General features: G+C 35.3%; 1 protein-coding gene across 5 annotated transcripts in view; it reads left to right on the forward strand.

Moving 5' to 3' along the window:
* The window catches only part of Fbxl4 (F-box and leucine rich repeat protein 4), an 83542-nt gene that overhangs the window by 24647 nt on the left and 35375 nt on the right, over positions 1–23520 (forward strand). For all 5 annotated transcript variants that reach the window (XM_004645924.1, XM_023706173.1, XM_023706172.1 and 2 more), the window contains 2 exons: positions 3486–3730; positions 11835–12048. In XM_004645924.1, coding sequence (XP_004645981.1) covers positions 3486–3730; positions 11835–12048 — 459 coding nt within the window. The remainder of the gene's footprint in view (positions 1–3485; positions 3731–11834; positions 12049–23520) is intronic.

The raw sequence follows: 23520 nt of genomic DNA on the forward strand, positions 1-23520 counted from the left end.
GTCGCTGTGCTTTTGCTTAGCTTAGCTTGTTCTAAATAGGTGCTTTAGACCACTGAGCCATCTCACCAGCCCAGTTTTGCAATATTTTAACTGAAATTCTGAACTGAACTTGATACTAAGCCTAGACAATAAGTTGAGAACATTTTATTAAAGGGCATAGTTATAAAACAAAGATTTAGCTAGATAAATACAAAAAAATCTAGCTAGGTGGAAAGCTATGTTCTCTCATCTTAATTTTTGACATTTAATAAATATTTAATTTTTTCCTTATAATTATTTAAGAATGTGGGTTTTTTATTTTTTATTTTTATTTTTTATTTTTTTGGACAAGGCCTTGCTATGGAACCCAAGTTGTACCCAGGTCACAGTTCTCCTGCCTCAGTCTCCCAGTTGCTGGCATTACAGCCATGCTGACTTTGTATCCTGCTACACTATTGAATTTGGTTACTAAATGCATAAGTCTTCTGGTGGATTTTTTGCATCTTGTATGTAGAGTTTCATGTCATCTGCAAATAGTGATAACTTCTTTCTTTGTTGTCTTTAATCTTTTTATTTCTTGCTCTTTAGTTGTGCTCTGGCTAATGTTTCCAGAGCTACATTGAATAGGAGTGGCGACAGGGAATATTCTTATCTTGCTCCTGATTTTGGAGTAAAAGTTTTGAATTTTTGACTGTTCAGTAGGTTAGCTTTTGGTTTGTTACAGATAGTTTTAAAAGATTGAGGTAAAGACCATCCTATTCCAGTTTTCTTTAGGGTTTTTTTTTTTTTTTTTTAATCATGAATTGAGTGTGGGACTTTGTCAAAAGCTTTGCCTGCATTATTGAGATGATAATATGACTTTTATCTTTGGTTCTGATTATATGGTAGTTATATTTATTGATTTGCATATGTTGAACCATCCCTGCATCCCTGGAATGAATCCTACTTGGTCATGATGTATAATCTTGATGATTTGCTGTGCTCTGTTTGCCAGTATCTTTTGTTGTTGTTGTTGTTGTTGTTGATACTGGGTCTTTCTACGCGGTTCAGACTTGTAGTGATCCTCCTGTCTCAACCACCCCAGCACTGGGATTACAGGTGTGTGCCACCATGCCCGATTTCAGGGCCCACATGGCATGCTCAGGGTTCTGCACATGTGGTACTGAGGATCAAACTCAGGACCTTGCGCTTGCCAGGCAGGTGCTTATGCTGTCAAGTTATCTCCCCAGTCCTGTTTGCTAATATCTTATTGAGGATTTTTTTTTTTTAACATGTAATTAGTACAAGGTGTACAGGGTCTCACTACACAGATCAGACTTGTATTGATCCTCCTGTTTTCAACCTCCCAAGCTCTGGGATTACAGGCACGTGCCATCACGTCCAGTCTCAATCATCGTGTAGGGCCAGCATGGCATGTAGTGCTGGGGATCAAAGCTTGGTTCCTGAGCTCTACCTAAGCAGGCACTGTAGTCCACTGAGCTATCTGGCCGGCCTTATCGAGGATTTTCATGTCTTATGTTCTTTAAGGAGTATGGGATGTGGTTTTCTTTCTTGGTTGCATTCTTCTATGGTTTTGGAATCAGGATAATACTTGTTTCCAGTAATATTTTTAGAAATATTGCTTCCCTCTCAATTTCCTTAAAGAGTTTCAGTGTTAGTGGCCTTAGTTCTTCTCTAAATTTCTTGTAGTTGGTAGGTTTTTAATTATATTTTCAATTTCACTGGCTGATAGTGTGTTATTTACTATTTTTATGTCTTCTTGATTTAGTGTTGGTAATTTGATTGTGTCTAGGAATCTGTTCATTTCTTTTGTATTTTCCATCTTATTAGAATATAGGTTGTTATAGTAGGTATTGATGATGATCTTCTGGATTTCTATAGAATCTGTTGTTTCATTCTATTTTATTTTGAAGAGTAAAAAAAGCAAAGACAACTAGCAGATACAAAGGCACAAACAAGGTAACATGCAACAATACATATGTTACAGATTTTCAAGACAAGAATAGCAAATTAATAGTGGTTGCAATATTACATATTTTTTTGGTGAAATCTGTTGCTCAGATTAGCAGATATAGTTATGTAAGATTAGACATATAATTGTATATTAATGCTTGCTTTCAGTAAACATTGTTTTTCTTGTCGTTTTTACTTTTTTAAAGATTTGTTTTAAAGGGAGTATAATAATAATTGATAGGAATATACAGTACACATTTAGAAGACCAAGATCAGAGGTATTCAAGCATGGTTTTTGTATTACACATTGCTGTCCTCAAAGTAGTTGCTTGGATTGCAGATAGCAGCATACAGAGTTATTAGTCATAGTGAAAATTCTGAACATTAACTGCTGTTTTTTAAAAAAACTTATGTAAATTATTAGTACAATCATCTCAGCCATCCTGTATATATACCCACATGATTTTCCTATCTTTTCTTCTTTCCCTCATCTTCCTTGTTTTCATGCTATTTTCCTGCAGTTAATTCCCTGTCTTTCTCCTTTGTTTAATTGCTTGCCCTACCTGGCGAAAACCCAACTGTTTACCATTAAAAAGAAAACTAATTTTGTACTAGTTCAAGGAGATCATGTTGGTTAGAGATAAAGATCTTACAGTTCCACCTTGTTAATAATTTTTCCATATATTCCCTACTCCATCATTGTTCCAGCTGCTTTAAACAGACACTTCTTTTTCCCTTTCTTGGAATTCAGCACTAGCTCCCTGACTGGTTTCTCTTTCTCCCTCCTTTTGTCCTGTAGCACCCCTGACATGATCTTTCTAAAGCACAAATCTTATCTTCTCACTCTGCAACATAAATCTTTTCAACTCTTCTCATTGCTTTTAGGGTAAATCCAAACTCCTGTTTTCACTTTTGCTCTCATCCTTTTGAAGCTGACCCTTCCTGGCCTGAGTACACTTTCTCTTTGGAGTTGGGTGTGTGGTACAGTTTTAGGCTCTATTAGCATTCTTTATCTCTACCAATACTGTTAAAACATGTCATTGTACTTACTAATTTCCCTGGACCAGGAGCAACTTGGGAGTGAAAATGCTTTTGTGTATTACCAGTGCCTAGAATGTAGTAAATGCTGAGTGTATGAAAATTATCAAAACATCTTGGCACACTAAAACAGTGAGTTACCATCATGAGCCAAGTACTTGAAAAAGTTGAAATGCAATATAGTTAGGTATGTGTGGTTTCTTCCTACTTGCTTATTTTTGGGGAACATTGATTTATTTACTATATAAAAAAGAAAGAGACCTTTTGTAAATAAGGAGAGAAAGAGGGGTTGAAAGGAACATAAGGGAATGGGGGAAAAAAGGAATTGAGATGAGTCATGTACAGGTACAAAGTACCTGTGATGAAATCAATCATTATATATATTTCAAACCTACCAAGAAGCTTAAAAAATAAGTCTCTTCTTTATTGTACTACAAAATATTGTTATAAAATGTGACACTGTTTTGTGTTATACAACAACCGTGCTGTTTCTTGTTGGTTTCTGTTTTGTGCAGCTCATTCAGTTGATTCTGAAGCATCTTACGCTACCAGATCTGTGTAGACTAGCACAGACTTGCAAACTACTGAACCAGCATTGCTGTGATCCTCTGCAGTACATCCACCTCAACCTGCAGCCGTACTGGGCGAAGCTGAGTGACACTTCCTTGGAGTTTCTACAGGCTCGATGTACTCTCGTGCAGTGGCTTAATTTGTCCTGGACTGGAAATAGGGGCTTCATCTCAGTTTCAGGGTTTAGCAGGTGAGTACAAAGCCTTGTTGAGGTGCTTTTTTTTTATCAGCAGGCTGTACTTACTAGCTTACTATACAGTAGTTTTCATAGTAAGAGTTTAAAATTAGATACTGTATCTTACAGAAATAAAGAAATACAGTTATTGTGCAGAATTGTGCAGCTTATAAAAATTAAGGAGTTTTACTATCCTTTTCAGCTAAGGCAGGTAAGGGAATTGTATCCTTTACCTCTTACTTTTTAAAATCACAAGTGACTTTCTACAGAACTCTTTTTTTCTTTTCTCATATTTTCAGCACAGATGATTAACACATTTTAAAAACTATTTCCAAATCAAAATCTACCTCTCTAATGTGATTTGTCAGAAATGGAAAACAATTTATTATGGAGCATTTTTAATTAAATCTTAATTACATGTGCAATACATCACCCAAATTTAGAAGCTCATTTGAACTAATTATGTTGAAAATGCAATTGCATGCTAACTAGGCGACCACACTTGCAGACCTGCCCAGGTGTTTCTGTTCTTTTCTATTTAAGCTTTAGTTTCCTTACTATTAAATGTCACCTGTTAAACATTTGAAATCTTGTACAAGTGCATAATCATGTGGTAATGCCATAGTAATTTTTCTTATGATACAAACAGGTGTTTTTCTCTTAACCTTGATAAGAGTTGTTTTCATTGTATTGCATGTAAGTTCATCATTTTCATAAGGTTAAATAATGGAGAAGAGAGTTTGGGGAAAATACTTGTTAATACCTGTTAATTCATGAATACTCTTTATCCTATTTTTACAGACTAAAAATGAACTTCACCCATCCCTATGTCTGCGTACCCTCCAGTGGGTACATTCTTGTATAGTTGTGAGTTAGAAATTTATATGTAGTACCTTATTTTCCTTCGCCTCAAATTACAGTACAGATGCACTTTCAGAAAGAAGTATTTCATATCAGATTTGGATAACATCATAGTATATGAAATAGTCACAGTGTGCTCATAATAGTAACATTGATCATTTATGCATCAAACTTAAAAATAAATACAAATAGTAGTGACCCACAGCACATGTTAAGAGCATGGGGCCACCGGATTTCTCTCTTTTCTCCCAGAAATAGGTCCTGGGGAAAGGCTTATTACTTGACATATGATAGCTATCCAGTGGAACATGTTATGGGATGATTCCTTTTTTCTCATAAAGAGCACAGCTGGCACCCCCATATCAAAAGACAAGTTAAGAAAAAGGTTAACAATTTTACTTAATCATAGTTATATACTATGCGAGCTTTCAAACAGAAGACCTGCAGATAGAGGAGAAACTATATGATTTTATGCCTAGTTTGAAGAGGCAGGGATAGACAGGCATGTAGAAATGTGGTTGAATGAACTGTGTGACCTAAGAGTAAGAGTGGGGAAGGGCCTGCCTATTTAGATTCTTCTTGCCTCTGTGTTGTAGCATTTCTTATTCCCACATATAGGCAGGTCCTTATGGAATGGGAGTCTCAAGACCTCTGGTTGGACAATGGTAGGTTATAGAATTTTGTTACAGCCAGCTCCTAGGAAGAAAGACAGGGGAAGGTTAGAGTAATACATTTAGAGTTTATGGCTTGGCTTGGGGAAGAGCAGTTCTAGTTTTTAGCCTGCTGTAGAGAAGAGTTATTCTGTTCTCTGATTTCCTTTGAGGGAGAATGAGAAGTAAGAGCCAAGGTCAGCAAAGAGAGACCTTGGGCTTGAGAGTGCTTCTGAGATAGTCTCCTGTCCTTTAGTTGAAAGTACACAGCATGCCAACACTCTAGATTTTGAGATGTCATTATAATGAACAAATCATGAACAAATTGTATAGTCCTTTTTCCCCCACCTCTCTTTGTCCCAAGCACACATACTTTAGGTGTACATTTTCTTCTCTGCTGGTAGAAACATGAAGACCTGAAACTAATGATGACTGAGTAGGGCACATGCTGTCATAAACCAAGACCAACTGAATGTGAGACAGGCAAAAGAGTGGTGCCAGTAAACATTATTGTACATTATAAAGAGCTATAGTGTATTTAAATTACTGTGATTGCTTTATCCCCACTGTTTATCACTATCAGGAATATTGTTTTCACCCTACGAGTGCAAAGGATGGTAGTGGGTATTGTGAACCATGTAAAGAGATTCATGAACTATATAATACAGTTCCTTCTAGAGAGGAGCTAAAAATATAAAAACAAACATACAAACATACCTTGTGCAGTATTTTATGAATAAAATAACAGGCTAGCAACTAATGATTGTAGAAGTTAAAGAAAATATTGGTAGAAAATGGCTAGCATCCAGCTTTTTTGACAACATGCTACATAGGATTATGATAATGAGTGAGAAGTAAAGATAGCATTGCATTTTTAAAACCTTTTATGCAGTTTCCTTGGGTGCATGAGAAGAAGCATCAGTTGTGAGAAGACAACTCAGTGGTATTTTAAAAAATTATAGATGATAATGGGCAAAGATCTTTCGCAAAGTTAGAGCTCCAGTCTACTTTCTTACAAGAGAGGTTTTTTTTCAGTTCACACAGAGTAGTCACTGTGGGGGGTGATGAATAATAACAAAACTACATCCATAAATGTAATTTGCCAAATATTTAGCCAGAAAAACAATGCATTTTGCTAGTATTCCTTTAACCATAGTCACTGTTCTCATTAAGAAAAGAAAGTTTAAATAACAGGAATAGAAAAATTAGGGGGGTTGAGGCCGATTGGAGTTTCGTTTGCTGATTGCTGTTGACCCCCTTGACTTGACTGCTGAATTGATAGTCATTACGGCTCGTAGGCTGCATTCCCATAATAAACAATAAATATTCATGGCTTGATTATTAATGAATAATCTATGAATAAGTATGGTCTATTTATGCTTATTACTGTGAACAAGACTTATTTATAATACTTTAAAGAAAAAAAGGTACAATTTTAGACTAGAGACCTGTGATGAGCTGCTTTTTGAGCAAGGTTTTGGAAAACGTTCGATGCAGTTTATTTTACTGACTGAAAACCTTACGAAGATTACAATTATGTCACTGGATCTCAGAGAACTTCTTAGCAATTTTTATTATTCAGAGTAGCAGAGAAACAGATTAAATTGGAGTAAAGAGAACATAAAACTCTTAATCAACTATCATAGTCCTATTCCAACCACAGATTTGTGATTTGCAACTTGGAGTAGTGCTCAGGCGTGTCATTACTTATTAAAATCTTATCTGTTGTAATTACTCTTTTCTTTTATAATACAGTTCTCCAAAGTCTTGAATATTCCTTTGCCTCTCTGCCTATTTGTGTTTTAAAGCTTAATCAGATCCTTCTGTCCAAATGGTCAGTTTTTCTGTTACCATTTTTCTTCATATAAAAGAATGACGAATCAGTACTGATCTCTACCTCAGTTGTGTGTGAGTTTTTACCCCTAACCTACTTACTTATTCAAAGTAGTTGTACTTATTACTTCAGGAAACATTCTTGGATGCTTTTTAGATTCAGGAACCTTGGTAGATATTTTCAAACAGTTACAGTTTCATGGCACAAAGAACTGTTTTTCCATTCATGTGTTTTTTTTAGTTGCTTGCCTATATTTTATTATATACTTGTTCTTAGATTGTCAAATTCTAGAAAGTGGAAACAATTTTAAGACTTTCTCTCCTCCCTTACCTTACTATATCATTGATAGGTAGTACTGTGCACTATTTTAAAAAAGTTTTTAATGGCTTTATTTTGGATCAGATTTATTAAATAAAATGTTCCAGATTACTTGAAATCTTGAAAATTCAATGAGGGCCAGCTAACAAAACAGAAGATTAAGAATCAGAAATTGTGGATATTTACATCTTATTCTTCTTGTATCTTTATACATCAGGCAGGGTATAACAATTAGTGTGTGTGTGTGTGTGTGTGTGTGTGTGTGTATGTAACAGGTAACCTATAGTTAAATTGTTCATTCACATGATATGAATTTTCTTAGGGTGCAAGTGACCCGAGTCACAATTGAGATGAACAAATGGTTGACCAAGACAAAAACATATCTAAATTACATTAAAATAAAACTTCATGTGGTACATTAAAGAAAGAAATGAGTTGTGTTCAGCTAATTGAGCCTGCTGCCACTTCTGCTCTCTTAGTGTGCAGATATTATGAAAAGCAGGTAGAATAGATTTTCTCAAGTGAAGAAGAGAGAATTTGAATGTTTTGGCCAAAAAATCCATTCAGTAGGAAAAGATGCAATGTGAGAATCCTGACAAAAAAATAAAACTTCTTACTAGTATAGTTATGATTATTATCTTTACTGGGCTTTCAAATTCTAACTCTAAATCTATCTAGAAGTTTTCTACTGTTTATTAACAGTTGATTTTCAAATGATGGCTGGATAGCATTCTAAATTCTTTGGAGAGGAAAAGTTCATATATGGGAGTAAACAGCAAAAGGTATATCAAGTTATTTTAACTCAAAAATGAAAAAAAGTATAGATCAGAATCCTTTGCTCAAATAATGACCACAAAGAGATAAATTCCCTAAAGCTTTTAATTCTAAAAGTTAATATACCCACTTTGAAAATCTGCAAATATTTCTAGTTATTCAAGTCAGATAGTCTTTAATTCTCTGAAATGCTTCATCTGTTTTTATATTGCTAGCTTATAAACATGAATAATTGTATAACTACTTATATATTCAAAATAAGATCAAAATATTAATTTTATTGTATTTCTGAGGAGATTTGTCCATACTATGGGAAAAATACTGTTAATCACTATAACTTACTTATTTCAACAATAGGATTATTAGATTTATGAAATATATTTTTATAATTAAAAATTAACTGTCATTGAATGATTTTTGTGTGCCTGATGTTGTACTCAGGACTGGGTGCACCAAGGACCTGTTTCAGTTGCCACCAGCATTGGGAACACCTTTAAATATTCATGCGAAAAACAGGAAATTATGAGAAAGATAATGGATGGGAAATAGATGATGCTGGAGTTTACTTCATTGTGTTGCAGAAACATTGTAATGTAGCATACATTGTCTACTTTTGAAATAGGTTCAGAATTTGGAGTATTTTATTGCCACATTGGTGCTGTCATCATTCAGATGACCTTACACCATCTTCTCATTCTTGAATATTACAGTGGTATCTTGATGGCTTTTACCCCCATTCCTCTCGATCTTTGTACACAAAAGCCAGTCATCGTGATAGAACAAACTTTTGATGATTGAAAATATCTCAAAAGCCAAAGTCTTCATAGTGATGCCTGTTATATCAACTGCTGTCCTGCCTCTCTGATCTAATCATGTCCCCCTCATCTACTGCCTCGTCTCTGTTACTCTTCTCTCATTGCTGGGACAAATATCCAACCCCCAAAATTAAGGAAGGAAAGATTTATTTGCTCACAGTTATTGGAGGTTTCAGTCCATACTCAACAGGCTTCAAGGCAGAGTGGCACGTGGCAGAGAGCAGCAGTTCATGGCGGCAGAAAACAACACGAGAGATGGCAGGAGCAGTGGCCTCAATGGCAAGAGAGATCCAGTCTGTCTCCCTTATGTTGCATTCAGGCTGTCTGCCCCAGGTGGGTGTAGCACTCACACCTGTAATCCCAGCACTGGCTCATGAGTTAATCAGTCTAAAAGTCTGCATGAGGATTTGGGGGGACAACTACACACACTGTACTACTCTTGCATCAGATTCCATGTTGTTCTTCACTCTTGGCAGCTTTCCACTTACTGATGTGCTGGGCCTTCTTGTTGCCTGAGGTGCTTCTGCTCCAGACGTTGGCGTTACTCCTCTTCTCATTGCCTTCGCACAAGGCTTACCTGACCACATTCCCTATCTGCCACTCGCCCCACTTTTATTTCCCATTGTACTTTTCATTCTTTACTATGCTATTTGTTTTACTCATTTATGTGTTTCTACTTTCCAGCACTAACCAAAATGTAAGTAAACTGTGCTTGTTGAGAGCAGTGACTTTGTTCCCTCAGTGCTGTGTGTCCTGCCTGGGTCATAATGGAAACTCAGTAAATCCTTGGCTGAGTGAATGATTAATGAGTACCTGATGCAGACTTAGCTGATAGGAGTGGTGAAGGAAATGGCAGTGAGAGCTCTTGGAAAAGGTCCAGGAGAGGGATCACAGCCTCAGAAACTTAAGAAAAGAGTGTGCAATTGTGTGAGATGTCACAGATGAATCATATAGGCCAAGTAGTGATAGGAGAGGCTACTGAATTTAGAAGGAAGGAGTGAATTTAGAGCGAGCAGAATGTAAACTGCAGTGGATTAAGTATAAATGGGTGTTCAAGTTGTAAGTAAAGTGTGTGGGCTACCTGGTTATTTGCAGTATTTAAAGTATATCTATAGTAATTGAGCTTTGTTGACTTTTAAATGAGAGCTAGCCAAGATTTAACTTATATCTTAGTGCTTGTGAGCTGCTTTGATCTCTGCCAACTTTCACATATTATTTGATTTTTGGAACCATGAGGCAGCATGGTAAATATTGTTCAGTCTGCTTGTTAGAGCTGAAGAAATACTGAGACTTGAATAAATGGCCTGTACCAGGGTCATTGCTAGAACGTAGTAGAGCAGGAGAAAAGCAGGAGGGGGAGAAAGAAAGAAAATCCATCTTTTGACTTCTAGTCCAATGCTAATTCTTTTATTTATACAGATAATCTTAGTTCAATTTTATTTCATATACCTATTTGTCAGCTTTAAATTATTTAGGAAAAACACAGGTATTAATAATGCTAAAATCGCTGAACTGGACAGGGATAGTTGGGGCACTATTTAGGGGTTCAGATTACTTAGTTGACAAAATTTCATAGTCATATAGGCCTAGATTCATGCTTTTAGGTTATTTTCTTTTGTTTGCTTATTTTTGATACAAGGTCTCACTACACAGTTCTAACTAGTAGTGATCCTTCTGTCTCAACCTCTCTAGTGGTGGGATTACAGGCATGCACCACCATACGTGGTTCTGGGGCCTGCACAGTGTGCCCAGGGTTCCAGGACTGGCATAGGATGCAGTATTGGGAATCGAACTTGGGACCTGTGCTTGCCAAGCAGGTGCTTATATCACTGAGCTATCTCTGCAGCCCCTTTTTAGGTTATCTTCAGCTAATTGTTATACACAGGTTTTCCCCTAACAGCAGTGTGACTAAGATAAATACTGCTATTTCTACTGTGGTGAAACATTTTGTGTACATCACCTGAGATTATTTCTTTTAATTTTTTTTTTTATTTATTAGAGAGAGAGAGAGAGAGAGAGAGAGAGAGTGAGTGGTGTGTGTGTGTGGCCAGCTCAGCCCACCAGGGGGCGGGCTGGCTGGCATGTGGTGCTGGGGGATTGAACCACGGTCCCTGTGCTTCGCTGAACTTGTTCTAAGTAGGTGCTTTAGACCACTGAGCCATCTCTCCAGCCCCACCTGAGATTATTTCTGTAGCACTCCAGTTATTAAATTTTTGTAACAAGACTGGGTGTGGTGGTGCACACCTGTAGTCCCAGCTCTTGGGAGGCTGTGAACAGGCAGATCACTATGAGTCCGATCTAGTAGTAAGACTCTGAATGCTCTCTAGACCCTTCCCTAAAAATACAAAAAAGAAAAAAAAATTTTTGTAACAGCTAATGGAATATATCATACAACAGTGGCACTAAAACAACCTAGAAATACTCTGACCTGAAAAGAGGCTGGTCTAATTTGTCTTGAGGTTATTGGATTAAGGCTGCCATTTTGTGTTACAGTGAACAAAATATATTACTCAGTATGGCATATTATTTAGGTGGATATATCTCCCAAGAGTAGCACATTTCATGTTTGTTTGGGGCTTTTCAAACTCAGATGTGAATAACAGGTAAGTGGAAGGAATATTTCCTTGCTTTCTTACTTTTCCATGTAGCATTAGCTGACTTTTATATGAATTCACGTTATCTTCTCAGGTTAGCCTAAACATGAATATTTCAGCATGCAGTGAATGAGAATCTAAGAGAAACAATTTTTATATTTTCCCTAATAGAATTTTGTGGTTTTAAGTATGTCTTCTTAGAGTTGATACAGTTTTAAAGTTCTTACAAGAAGGTTTTTAATTTGTGAAACTCATGGTACATTGTTGTTACAGGTTTTTGAAGGTTTGTGGATCTGAGTTAGTACGCCTTGAATTGTCTTGCAGTCATTTCCTTAATGAAACTTGCTTAGAGGTTATTTCTGAGATGTGTCCCTATCTGCAAGAGTTAAATCTCTCATCTTGTGATAAATTACCACCTCAAGCTTTCAACCACATTGCCAAATTATGCAATCTTAAACGACTTGTTCTGTATCGAACAAAAATAGAGGTAAGAATAATTCATTTATGTCTTTCCTAATATAGTATCCAATTGAATATTTAGTTCATAGTATTCTTAATTGTTCATAATAATGTGATTTCGGATTTTAAAATAAAGATTTGGATAACATTTTACTTCCCTAAGGTCATCAAAACTACTTTAGTCATTTTAATGTTAGAGTCTGTTATATTTTTAAATTATAAGTAAATGTTGATGCTATATTGTTCATGCTTTAGGTGAAGAAAGGAGTAGGCTGAGATGAACTGAAATACTGGCAAAGAGTAAATCATAGAAAGAGATGGGAGTGTAGGACATAGTATGACATCAACTTGGAAGGGGAGAAAGCACAGTGAAAATCGTCTAGGATTGATTCAGGGGTTTACATTCCTGATACTTGGTTCATAAGTCTCATTTTTACAAAATGAAATATTAGTTTCCTTGCTTTTTTTTCCCACTCTTATTTCTAGGACATCTTTCCATATCAGCACATATACTATTTGACTCTTAATTAACTCAGTATTGTATGCTATGCCACTGGCAAGTTGGCATCATCCAAGTGGTCAGCATCTAGTTTTTCCAGTAAGTTTTCTTTTATACACTGTCTAGCAGTAATCTTTTTCGGTACATAGCTCATATATGCATGCTGCTGCAGGATAGAGTATTAGAGGTAGTGTTGTTGAGTTCAAAGAGCATGTGACTAGAACCTTGGAATAAATGCCCACATCCTGTCATAAATTCTCTTTCCCTCTATGGCAGGCATGTTGGCCTGCTTTCTGTTCTTGAATGCCCTTACCAGTTCCTGTCTCAAGAGTTTTACTTTTCTACTTGTCTGGAGTGTTTTTCAGCTTCTTAAACATTTTAGTATTTTTCTAGCTCATTAGTTTTTAAAGATGGCTTCCAAGTTGTACCTATCATATCACTCAGTTTTACTTTCTTTTTAGCATCCCTTTAAGCTCATATTCTGTTTCCTTGTGTTAGGATATATTTTGACAGGAGCTATGCTTATGTATTATCACTTCTAGCATCTAAAATAGGATACAGTAAGGAGAAGCCATTTAATAGCTTTTTGTGAAGTGAAAGAGTAAAGATAACCAAAATTCTCTTCCATGACTTTCACATCGAATGCCCTTGTTCTTCTTGAATGTCTTGATCTTTTAGTAAATCAGTTTCTTCATTTCTACAATGCTGATAATGAATACACACACACACACACACGCACACACGCACACACGCACCTACACACCTACACATCTGTGCTGCTTGTGAGGGTAGTAGTAATACTAATAATTATCATGGTGATTTGCAGTGCCTTTTACTGTATGGAGGGGAAAAACATCGTCCCAGTTCTTCTCAAACTGTTTTGGTGCGAATCCTTATACAGTATATTTGTTCTTCCAGATGTATCTTTCCGCAAGGATTATTAGAAGTACACTCATTATACTTCATTTTGCACTCTAGTAAGCCTTCCCATTTGCTCATGAAGGTCTTGTTTTATATCTAAGGACATGTTATAGTTCTTCACTTAGATCTTAAGTCTGTTCGGTTAAATTTGTTCATTGAATGTTAACCTTTCTTTTGTTACTGTCTTTTCCATTTAATTTTAACTAGGTATTGTTAGTGTAAGGAAAATACAGGTTTTTAAAGATATGTTTATCTTGCATCTGTTTACCTTACTAAATGTTTGGGTTTTTTGAGTTTAATTTTATTTTGAAGACTAAAAACAAAAGCAAGAACAAAAATCAGAAACAGGTTAACATGCAACAATACATATGTTACAGATTCTCATGTTGATCAGCTAAATGTTTGTTATTTACAATATTACTCGGTGTTATTTTCTAATAAGTAGTCTTTATAAACCTATGTGATTAAGAATATTTCTAAAAATTATATATCAAATTTTTGAGCATTTAATACGTAGGCCTTGCGTTGCTGGGTAACCCTAAATGGGCTTATTTGTTGTTTTGTTATCGTTACTGTTATTATTATTGTTACTTTAATGCATAACTAAATTGATTTCCTAATATTTTGGAATCAATCTGTTTAGATGTGTCTGCTACCATTATCCCTTACTAATTAGGTTAGCTTGAGGAAGTTTTTCAGCTTCCTGTTTTTTTTTTTTTTTTTTTCTATAAAGTAGAGACAGTGATGTTATATATTTTGAGGAGTTATTTAGAGGATTAAGTGATTTGACCTGTTTAAAGCATCTATAGTAGTACATGCTTCATAGAAAATGCTATAAGTGTTTATACCTACTGGTATTTTTTGCATCTGCTATTTTAGGTGATATTGAGCTTTGGTTTTCTTTTTCATTCTATTTTATTAGGTTTGGGGCTAGGGTAGGGTTATGATAGCTTAGCACACTGAATTGATTAGAATAACTTTTTTGTTGGAATAACTTGAATAAGTGGAAATTATCTGTTAGATATAGTTCACTTATAGAGAGCTGGATATTTAAATGTGTAGCTTTTGTTATAATCTGTGGAAATCTAAAAGTATGTGAATATGGGAGGTTGTAGCAAACACATTATTCTCAATTTTGGAAAAGTATTTAGCTTAACAGTTAAACTGGTAAAGAACGAAAATTAGGAAGAAGAGCTTGATCTAGTTACAGCCCCACTAATAAGTTTAGTAATGCAGGTTAAGGTGTAGTCTCAGAATCCCAGAGTTTCTGTTTGTAAAATGAGAGAAACTTTATCGCTGAATGCCATTTTCAAGATAGCCAGTGTTTTTATTGCTCTGTGGTGGAATGATTCACCATTTGCATTGGTATAAAATTTTCAGTTGTCTTTTCTTGGTGTCTGTTCTAAATTTTGCTATATTTTGCTTTTCATAGGTATATTACTATTTTATTGGTCTTCATACTGTCCAAAATAATGACTCATTTTAGTGTTTCTGATAGTTGGAATAAAGGTGAAATATAACATGATTATGTGAACTCTTGAGAAGAAAAATAGGGTAAAAAACAAACTTGACAGGTATCTTACATTTGTGATGATTTGTGAAAATACATCCTATGAGATGTTTATGAAATGCTATACATCATTTAATTGTGAGAGAATCATTGGTCTATAGTTTTCATAAGTTTGTCTTAGGAGGTTGACAGGCTAGGACCCTCATTTTTAAATAACGTGATTGATGAGGATGAGGTTTCTCATCCCAGATGGAAGTTTGTATACGTGCACCTAAGTCTGGATAGCATCAACTGTAGCTTCCCTCTCTCAAAGTCATTATATAGGTGGATTAAATAAAATTTGTATAATACTCTGTTCATTTCCTATGTTTTTTTTTTTTTTTTTTTTTTTGGTGGAACCAGGGATTGAACTCAGGCCCTTGCACTTGCCAGGCAAGTGCTTATTCTACTGAGCTATCTCCCCAGCCCTTTTCCTAAGTTTTTATTAAACCATCTGCTAAAACACTGTAAAAATCCTATGCTATAGTTTTTTCCTGACATCAAGTATGTAAAAACCTTTATGAAATTGATTTTCATTGATCTATAGATGACTTACAATACAATAAAAATTATATTAATTATACTGTAACAAGTTAAAATTGAAAAAAACTCACTGCAGTAGCTTAGAGAAGAGTGAAGACATTCATGGCAGTCTGTAACACTTACCTTGTCCCTTAGCAAAGCATTGTGTCACGTCCTTTCCCCTTCTTACTCACTCCTCTTGAGTCCTGCACTTAATGATGCTGGTCAGTGAAAGCAAATAGAATGAGAAGGTTTACAAGACTGGTCTTTCTCCAAACCTTTTAGGCAATCATTGGCAATATGTTCAGTTGTCAAAGGTTCTGTTGAAAGGAAAGCATAGTAGTTGGTTTCAGTTGTCTTTGCTTGCTCTGTAAAAATATATGAAGAAAAAAGATACGGATTTAAACTTTGGGTGAAGTTGTTTTAAAAGAACTACAGATTACTGAGTGTGCTTTTACTCATTTTTTTCTAAAGCCTACAAAATCCAAAATAAGCAAAAATTTCTATTACAAAATACTCATGCAAAATATTCCTATATAATGTGACCCTCAGAGAAGTCACATTATATAGTTGTTACATTTTATGTGGGTTTATATAACTTATATTAATAAACATAGTCAACTATGTCATTTTATTTTTATTTATTTTTTGGTTGATTCGGCCCACTGTGGGGGTGGGTCTGACATGGCATGTGGTGCTGGGGATCGAACCGCCATCCCTCTATGCCTGCCTAAACTTGCCTAAGCAGGCACTTTAGACTGCTGAGCTATCTTCAGCCCAACAATGTCATTTTATAAGACCTGAGCAAGTCTATGCACATAATCAACAATACTTTGGAGAAGTGTTTAGTCTCAAAATTTGGGGAAACTTACTGAATGTTTTATTTGCTGTTCTAGTCATTTTGCATTATTATTTAGTTATTTATACCAGTCCAGTGAGAGTAGGTAGTATTCCCATTTTGCGGATGATGAAATTAAGGTCCCATAAGATTAACATGTTGCCCAGCAGAACAAAATCATACTAAGAGCCAGAATTTAAACATAGGCCTGCTGGCCTCAGTGATATAGTTAAAAATGGTGACATTGATATAAGATCAAAGAAAAAGCTATTCTAATAGCTTTCCTGACTCTGTCTAAAACAGTGATTTTCTTTTTCTTTTTTTGGTATTTATTCATTTTCTGATTTGCTATTCAGGAAATACAACATTATAATTAATGTATACGTTATAATTCAGTCTAAAATATAAACTGTTAAATACTATTTTATAAATACTTTCTAGTCTTAAATAACTTCTATAGGGAAATGAATTTTTGTCTTTTATTATTATTATTAAAACATCTAGTCTGAAGTCTTGATTTTTGAAAGTCAGTTATTCAAATTATATTTAGAAACATTTAAGTGGAAGTGTATAGAAGCAATACATAAAGAACTACTTCAAGAAAATGGCTGATATAAGCCTACTCTTGATTTTAAACTGGTAGAGAACAGCATTAGCACAGATAAGCCTTGAAATAATTGAGGCACATAAAAGACATGTTTGACAGCTAAGTGCTGTATTCTGAAGTGGCCAGCAGCAGCCAGGCGTGCTGCAGTCCTGGGTGCTCATGAGAACGTGGCACAGTGAGACTGTGGCATGGGCAGAGCTGCCTTACATGTTTGTAGGCAGACCCTGGGATGTTGGTGTGGTCACTCCAGCAGTGACTGTTCAGAAGTTTTACTCACATGGCATAGTAAAAGATAGTTCCATTTATGTCCTCAATTTATTCTATGAGGTCTTTTTTTTTTCTTCACATGTGTTTAGGATTACAATGACAAATTGCTTCACCAAAGAAATAATGTCTTCTGACAACAGCCAAAAGAAATCACAAAATAAGCTATATGCTACTCACAGAATCAGTAGCATGTGTTTTTTAATTTCAGTAGGTATGGAGCAGTGAATATATGCCTATTGAAGAACAAGATGCCTTTATATTATGGAGACCCAGAATAGACAGGTGTGTGGTAAGCCCACATGCACACCAACAGTGCGTCCGGTTGTGCTTGTTTGGGAGATGTGTGGAAAGATTCTGTGTGGAGGAAAACATTTTGGAAGAAATTCCCCCACCAGCTGAGATTTACTTAAGTATGATTCCAGGATCATTAGTGAAATTGATTTGGTAGACACGGTAATTTTTTAACCAAATTTGTTAGTCTTTGAGAGTTAAGTAGATAAAACTTTAGGCTAAATATGGAAAGTTAGAGCAGACAGGAAAGGAACTGTGCTTTGTTTCTCCTACTCATGTCACAGAAATAGAGTTAAATGTTATAATGATAGAAAATGCTTTGGTTTAATCCCTTTCTTTCCTTCTCCATTCATAGTAGTTAAATTATATATGATAAACACTGATTGTAAACACTTCTTTAGCCATTCATAATGATATATTTTATAAGAATAGTGCTGTAAAAATCCCATTTATAGACTTAAATGCCTAAAAATAAAAGTTTTACTTTTAAATAATTTCAGACTTTTAGAAAAGTTGGCTTTCAATTTTCAAAAAGAGAAAACAGCTTCAATACACTTTCACCCAGATTGCCCCTCCGTATGCGTTTGTCTTTTTAACTATTTGAAAAGGAGTTGAAAATGCAATGACGCTTTAGTTCTGTTTGGGGCATTATAAGTAAAGACATGAATATATATACACTAATAGACTGAATCGTAGCTACCCAAAATTCATTTATTGAAGTCCTAACCCATAATACTTCAGATTGTGAGTATATTTGGAGATAGTGTACTCACAAAGGGGTAATTAACATGAAATGAGATCATTTGGGAGAGTCCTAATCAAATATCACTAGTATCCCTGTGAGAAGGGATTTGTGCACTGGGCAGACCATGTGAAGACACCAGTAGAAGATGACATTTACAAACCAAAGTGAGAGGTCTCAGAAGTATCCAGCTCCACCTGCACTGACACTTCAAGCTCACACTTGCAGCTTTTAGAGTTGTAAGAAATAACTGTTAACCGATGTACCCTGTTGTAGCAGCCCTAACTAACACAACCAGTGAATGAGTGCATGAGAATGACTTTGTAACATCGTGCATTAAAAAATGTCAAGTCCTATGCATTTACTGAAGAAGTTTGAGCTTGTTTAGTTTTTCTGTATTTGGAAAAAAAAATCTGAAGTAGGGACTGAGGGTATAACAGGTAGCTCAGCAAGAATGTCGTTCTGTTGCTTAGCAGCACAAGTAAAACCAAGAGTGTTTTTTAAAAGTTGGAGTTATAAATGGAACACCTGCATCTAGTTTTGATTGCCTCACTTCAAGAATGATAGAGCATAAATTGAAAGAATCTGAAGAAGTGAAAAAACTGATTATAGGTATTGTGGGAGACTAGTATATGACAGTAATCCACAAGTGTGGTTCAGCACTGTTTACTTGGCCCACCAGGCTGTGTAGACAGTTTCAAGGACCCTCTGCCTTCATCTTCATGATCTAGAAGGCATCAACAGTAGCTGACCTTTACTCCTTTTTAATATCAACTCTTCAGGTTTTTTTTTTTTTTCCCCATGTCAGTTTATTCAGCAGCAGTGCGTGTGCGTGCGCACACTGGTATATCAGTTCACAAACCTAATTCTTTCCACAATTCTGGTTGCATACCAAACTGAATGAGAACAGAATCAAAATTCCACCATAAGCCCAATATTAAGTCTAACCATTCAGTTTGATTCACCTCTTGTCTGAGTCATTTTGTCACCAGAGTCATGAAAGAATTAAGTTCATGAACCAAGATAGATAGATAGATAGATAGATAGATAGATAGATATTCATATCACACTGTTGATGAAAGCACCTGAACTATTGCACAAAAGTTTGTAATTCTCTTTTAAAAGGATACTATTTGATTTAGAGTCATGAATTTACTGTCTGCCATGCAGATGTGGTGGTCTACTTACTGCATTCTTACTGGATTTAAAGAACTCATTATTGTACAGTGGCAGGAGTGGTTTTTTTCTTTTAACAGAGCCAGTGCAGCATTTAGATAAACAATCTGGCAAATAAAGGGAATGAGCCCTCACTTAACAGATCCAATGCAGACAACTAAGATCATGGGGAATAATTAACAAATTCCCATCAGCTTGAGCCACTGGTGGTGCTTGCATGGCTGTCCCATTGGGTGGCTTGTACCACTTCTGGCATAAGTAGTATTGTCACATATCAGGACAGACGTGCATGTGCCACTGATGGTTCAAGTTGCCCAAGGGCAAGACATACAAATTACTTCGGTTATGTACACACAGAAATGCTGGCTGTCATTAACTGTGATCTAAAATGTAGACTAGATAACCTATAAAATCATAGAATATTAGTAATTACTTTGTTCTTAAGCAGAGTCAAGAGCTATAATATAAAACAAACTTTCTTAATAGTCCTTGGTATATAGTTTCAGACAACAATGCATCTGTACTTCTTTCTCGTGATTGGCCTTGGAGAAGTTCCAAAGGACATGTAGATGCAACTTGTAGTGGTAATGATTGTGTGTGATCTTAGTGAACAGGCTTACTCAGACCAAGTCAGGTCAGAAGACCTGCTTTGCAGTGAGAGGGGAGGTGACTCTTGGAGGCCATGATTATCAACTGTAGTTGAAAAAATGCTGTTCATTAAAGTTGGATGACCAGCCCATTTTCTCACTGTTGGCATGTCCCAGGGGCATCCATTTTGCAGTTATAAGGCTTGTTTAGTGAGCATGCATTGAGACTATTGAGAATTAATTATGTGACTTCAGTGCTTACAGGGATCAGCACAGAGCGAGTTGATACCTTCATCCTAACAGGAAAGAAAGCAGTCCTTTTGGAAGAGACTGTAGCACTTTTCTTTTATGCCCATCATTTATATGTACAGTGCAAGCAAAATGTGCCTTAGACTCTTCTTGTGTACCTCAGACTGCCTAATTCTTACCTCTTTGATGAGAAGATTCTTGCTTTACATAGTTGGTAAGGGCTTGGGGACTTGGCTCAAAGGTAGAACACTTGCCTGCAAGCCTTGGGTTTGGTCCTCAGCACCAAACACAAAAAATAAACCTCTCCTACATAGTAAGGTTACTAACAAGTCCCACTGTTATATAATCTGCCAGGTCTTTTTGCCTGCCAGTCTCCGCTGTCACCTACTATGGATTATCAGTCATTTAGATATTTGTGGGAACAGATGTATTCAACTATAATATTGTAGATCAATATACTATAAGTGGTGAAAAAAAGTTCTCAAATGAAACTGCAAATATATATGAACATTTAGTCTTTGATTTCATTTCATCACACACATACATTATTGTAATTTAACATGTCGTGTGAACCTGACAATGAATTTGATCCTTTGCAGCTAGAATTCTGAGTATGTTGCCTAGGGTAGTGTGTCAGTTACTCTCGCATTCCTAGAATAAAATTGCCGTGACTCACAACTTAAAAGATTTATTTTGGTTCAGAGTTTTTAGAGATTGAGTCTGTGGTTGGTTGACTCCAGGACAGAAATGGCATGGCGGAAGCCTGTGGCATACTAGAACTCCTCACCGACTGCAGAGACAGCAGAGAGGGGTAAGCAGGCAGAGGCAGGAAGCCTTCCAGGTCACCAGATGACCTGGTATTCCAAGCGGGCCCAACTGCAAGCACATGCAGCTTTGGGGAGACATTTTAGACCTCCACCATGACAGATACATGGAAAACATCAACAGTTAGATTTAGAGAATATCCCTTATTTCCCCCCCAAAGGTATATGTGAGAAGCATTACAGCATTTGTGCCATTTTAAAACTTTTTTCTTTTATACATTAGTTAGAATTCTAATTTTTTACCAGTGTTGATATTATAACTTTGTAAAGTGTATTATTTTCAAGTTGTGATTATTTATAAGTGCATAATCTGTGCCATATTATATACTTAAACTGTGTAAGAAGAATTTTTTAATAGTTCAGAGCAAATCTCTATAAAGTAATTGAATTTAATATCCTGAAACGATTATCTCTACATACGGTTAGCTCCAAATAGTTTTTTTTTTATTTGAATTTGTTTTTTTTGTTTTTTTCATAATTTTATTGATAAACAAATAGCAATGAGACAGTTTCAAATCCAATCAGTAGGACAGTTTCAATAATTAACACACTGCATACATTCTTCTTAGTGGTTAATTGCTGTACAAGATGCGGACATGATATCCTATCTACAAACACCACCAGAACAAATCATTCTATTCATTAAGAGAATGTAACTATATATCTATCCTAACCACTTTGAATACACAGATACAAAATGGACATTCATCTGTATCCCCTTTTTTTGCTAAGTTCTGTTATTTGAATATTATAGGTGTGTAAACTCAGCAAAATATTCTAAAAGAGTCCAGTAGCCCATAATAGCATTGGGACTTCTGTTTAACTGGCATTGTCAGAAATTGTTGACCTGAGTCCCCCGCAGCTCAACATAACAGCATGACTTTACTTCCTATATTTCGTCTTCATACTTTTCTACTGGATGGTTAAGACTGCTCCAAATAGTTTAAAAAGTGAAAGATTTGTATGCTCTGAAGAGAAACCAGAGTGTGCTCCAAATAGTTTAAATAGTTCACAAAGTGTTTAAACTTTAGTCTGTATTCCTTTTTTCTAAGAACATTGCAATTGGAATTTTGGGGAAAAGTGTAAAATTAGAGAAATTAAAAGTTTTTCAATTTCACATCAGTATGTGTGTTTTAAATTCTTATAATTGACTGTTTTCCTATGACTCCCTTGACATTTTTGTATGAAATTATGAGGTTTAATTTAGTGAATAGACTCTTTAAAAAATCCCTATTTATTATGTGGAGTTCTTTCTCATGAATTTGAAGTATGTTAGGAGTGTAAGGTTACATTTGTTTGTGGTAATATGATCTTACTAGTCTGTCTCTAGGCTGTGTCTGCAGTGCATATGCTTCTTGTATGTTCCTTTATCAATATGCTGTCTAAGAAGCAATGAACAGTACTGAGTTATTCTACCTTCCTATGTTGCATATATAATTAAGGATTATGTTCTTTATTAATGATAAACAACAATTAGTTTTTGACACCAAACAAAAAGAAATTATAAACTGTAATAGCTATAAACCCATATTAAAGTAAAAGAGAAAACACAGTACCACATCCATTGATTGTATAATGTCTTGACATATTATAAATTGTATGACAGGTACATAAATAGAACTCTACTAGACCATTAATCTAGATTGTCTGTAAGTTATATGTGAGTATAATAAACATCAGTTATTGTTTTTATTAAGTATTTAGGTTAGGACTTGAGAAGCCTAAAGAATGAGAAGTTATGAAGTTTGTGGGAAGAATTTCTATAAAAACTGCCAGTGAATATTTAAATTCATGCTACTTTTTACCTATTAATAAATTCCCTTTTAGGAAGAAAATACATTAATGGTAATTCTTTATAACGGCATAACATTTCGTATTAGCTTACATCCAGTTTTCACATCTGTTGTACATCATTTTACTAACTCAAGCTGTTTTTGAAAACTAAAATTGTTCATTTTTGAAGTATCTTTATGACATCAATATTTAGAGACTTGATTAAGCGCAGTTTGGGGAATAGACTTACTAAAGGAGAAAGTAGGAAGGCAACTGCGGAAGAAGAAACAGTCTCTCGTCTTGTAATCACTGGCATACAGTATTTATAAACTAATTCCTTGATAGTTGTTTTTTGAATTTTGGGGAGTTATTAGGAGCCCTGAACTGTGAGCATGTTATTCAGTTGTTTTTGTGTAATTGTATTACATAAAACTCTTCATCCTGACCTTGTCTCTTGCTTTTCTCTCCTTTCATAATCTTCTTTAATATTTTGTCATTTAATCCTTTACTTTGGCATGATTGTCATGTCATCCATTTTACCATTTAATTATGTGTTTACTCTTATTAAAATGTATTGCTAGCTAAGTAGCTATGTATGTGTCTTCACTTAGGTGTGGGGGTTGTTAATGTATTTCTTTTTTTTTTTTTTTTTAGT

The sequence above is a fragment of the Octodon degus genome, unplaced genomic scaffold (genome assembly GCF_000260255.1).
Source record: "Octodon degus isolate 3935 unplaced genomic scaffold, OctDeg1.0 scaffold00244, whole genome shotgun sequence".
In the NCBI taxonomy this organism is placed as follows: Eukaryota; Metazoa; Chordata; class Mammalia; order Rodentia; family Octodontidae; genus Octodon; species Octodon degus.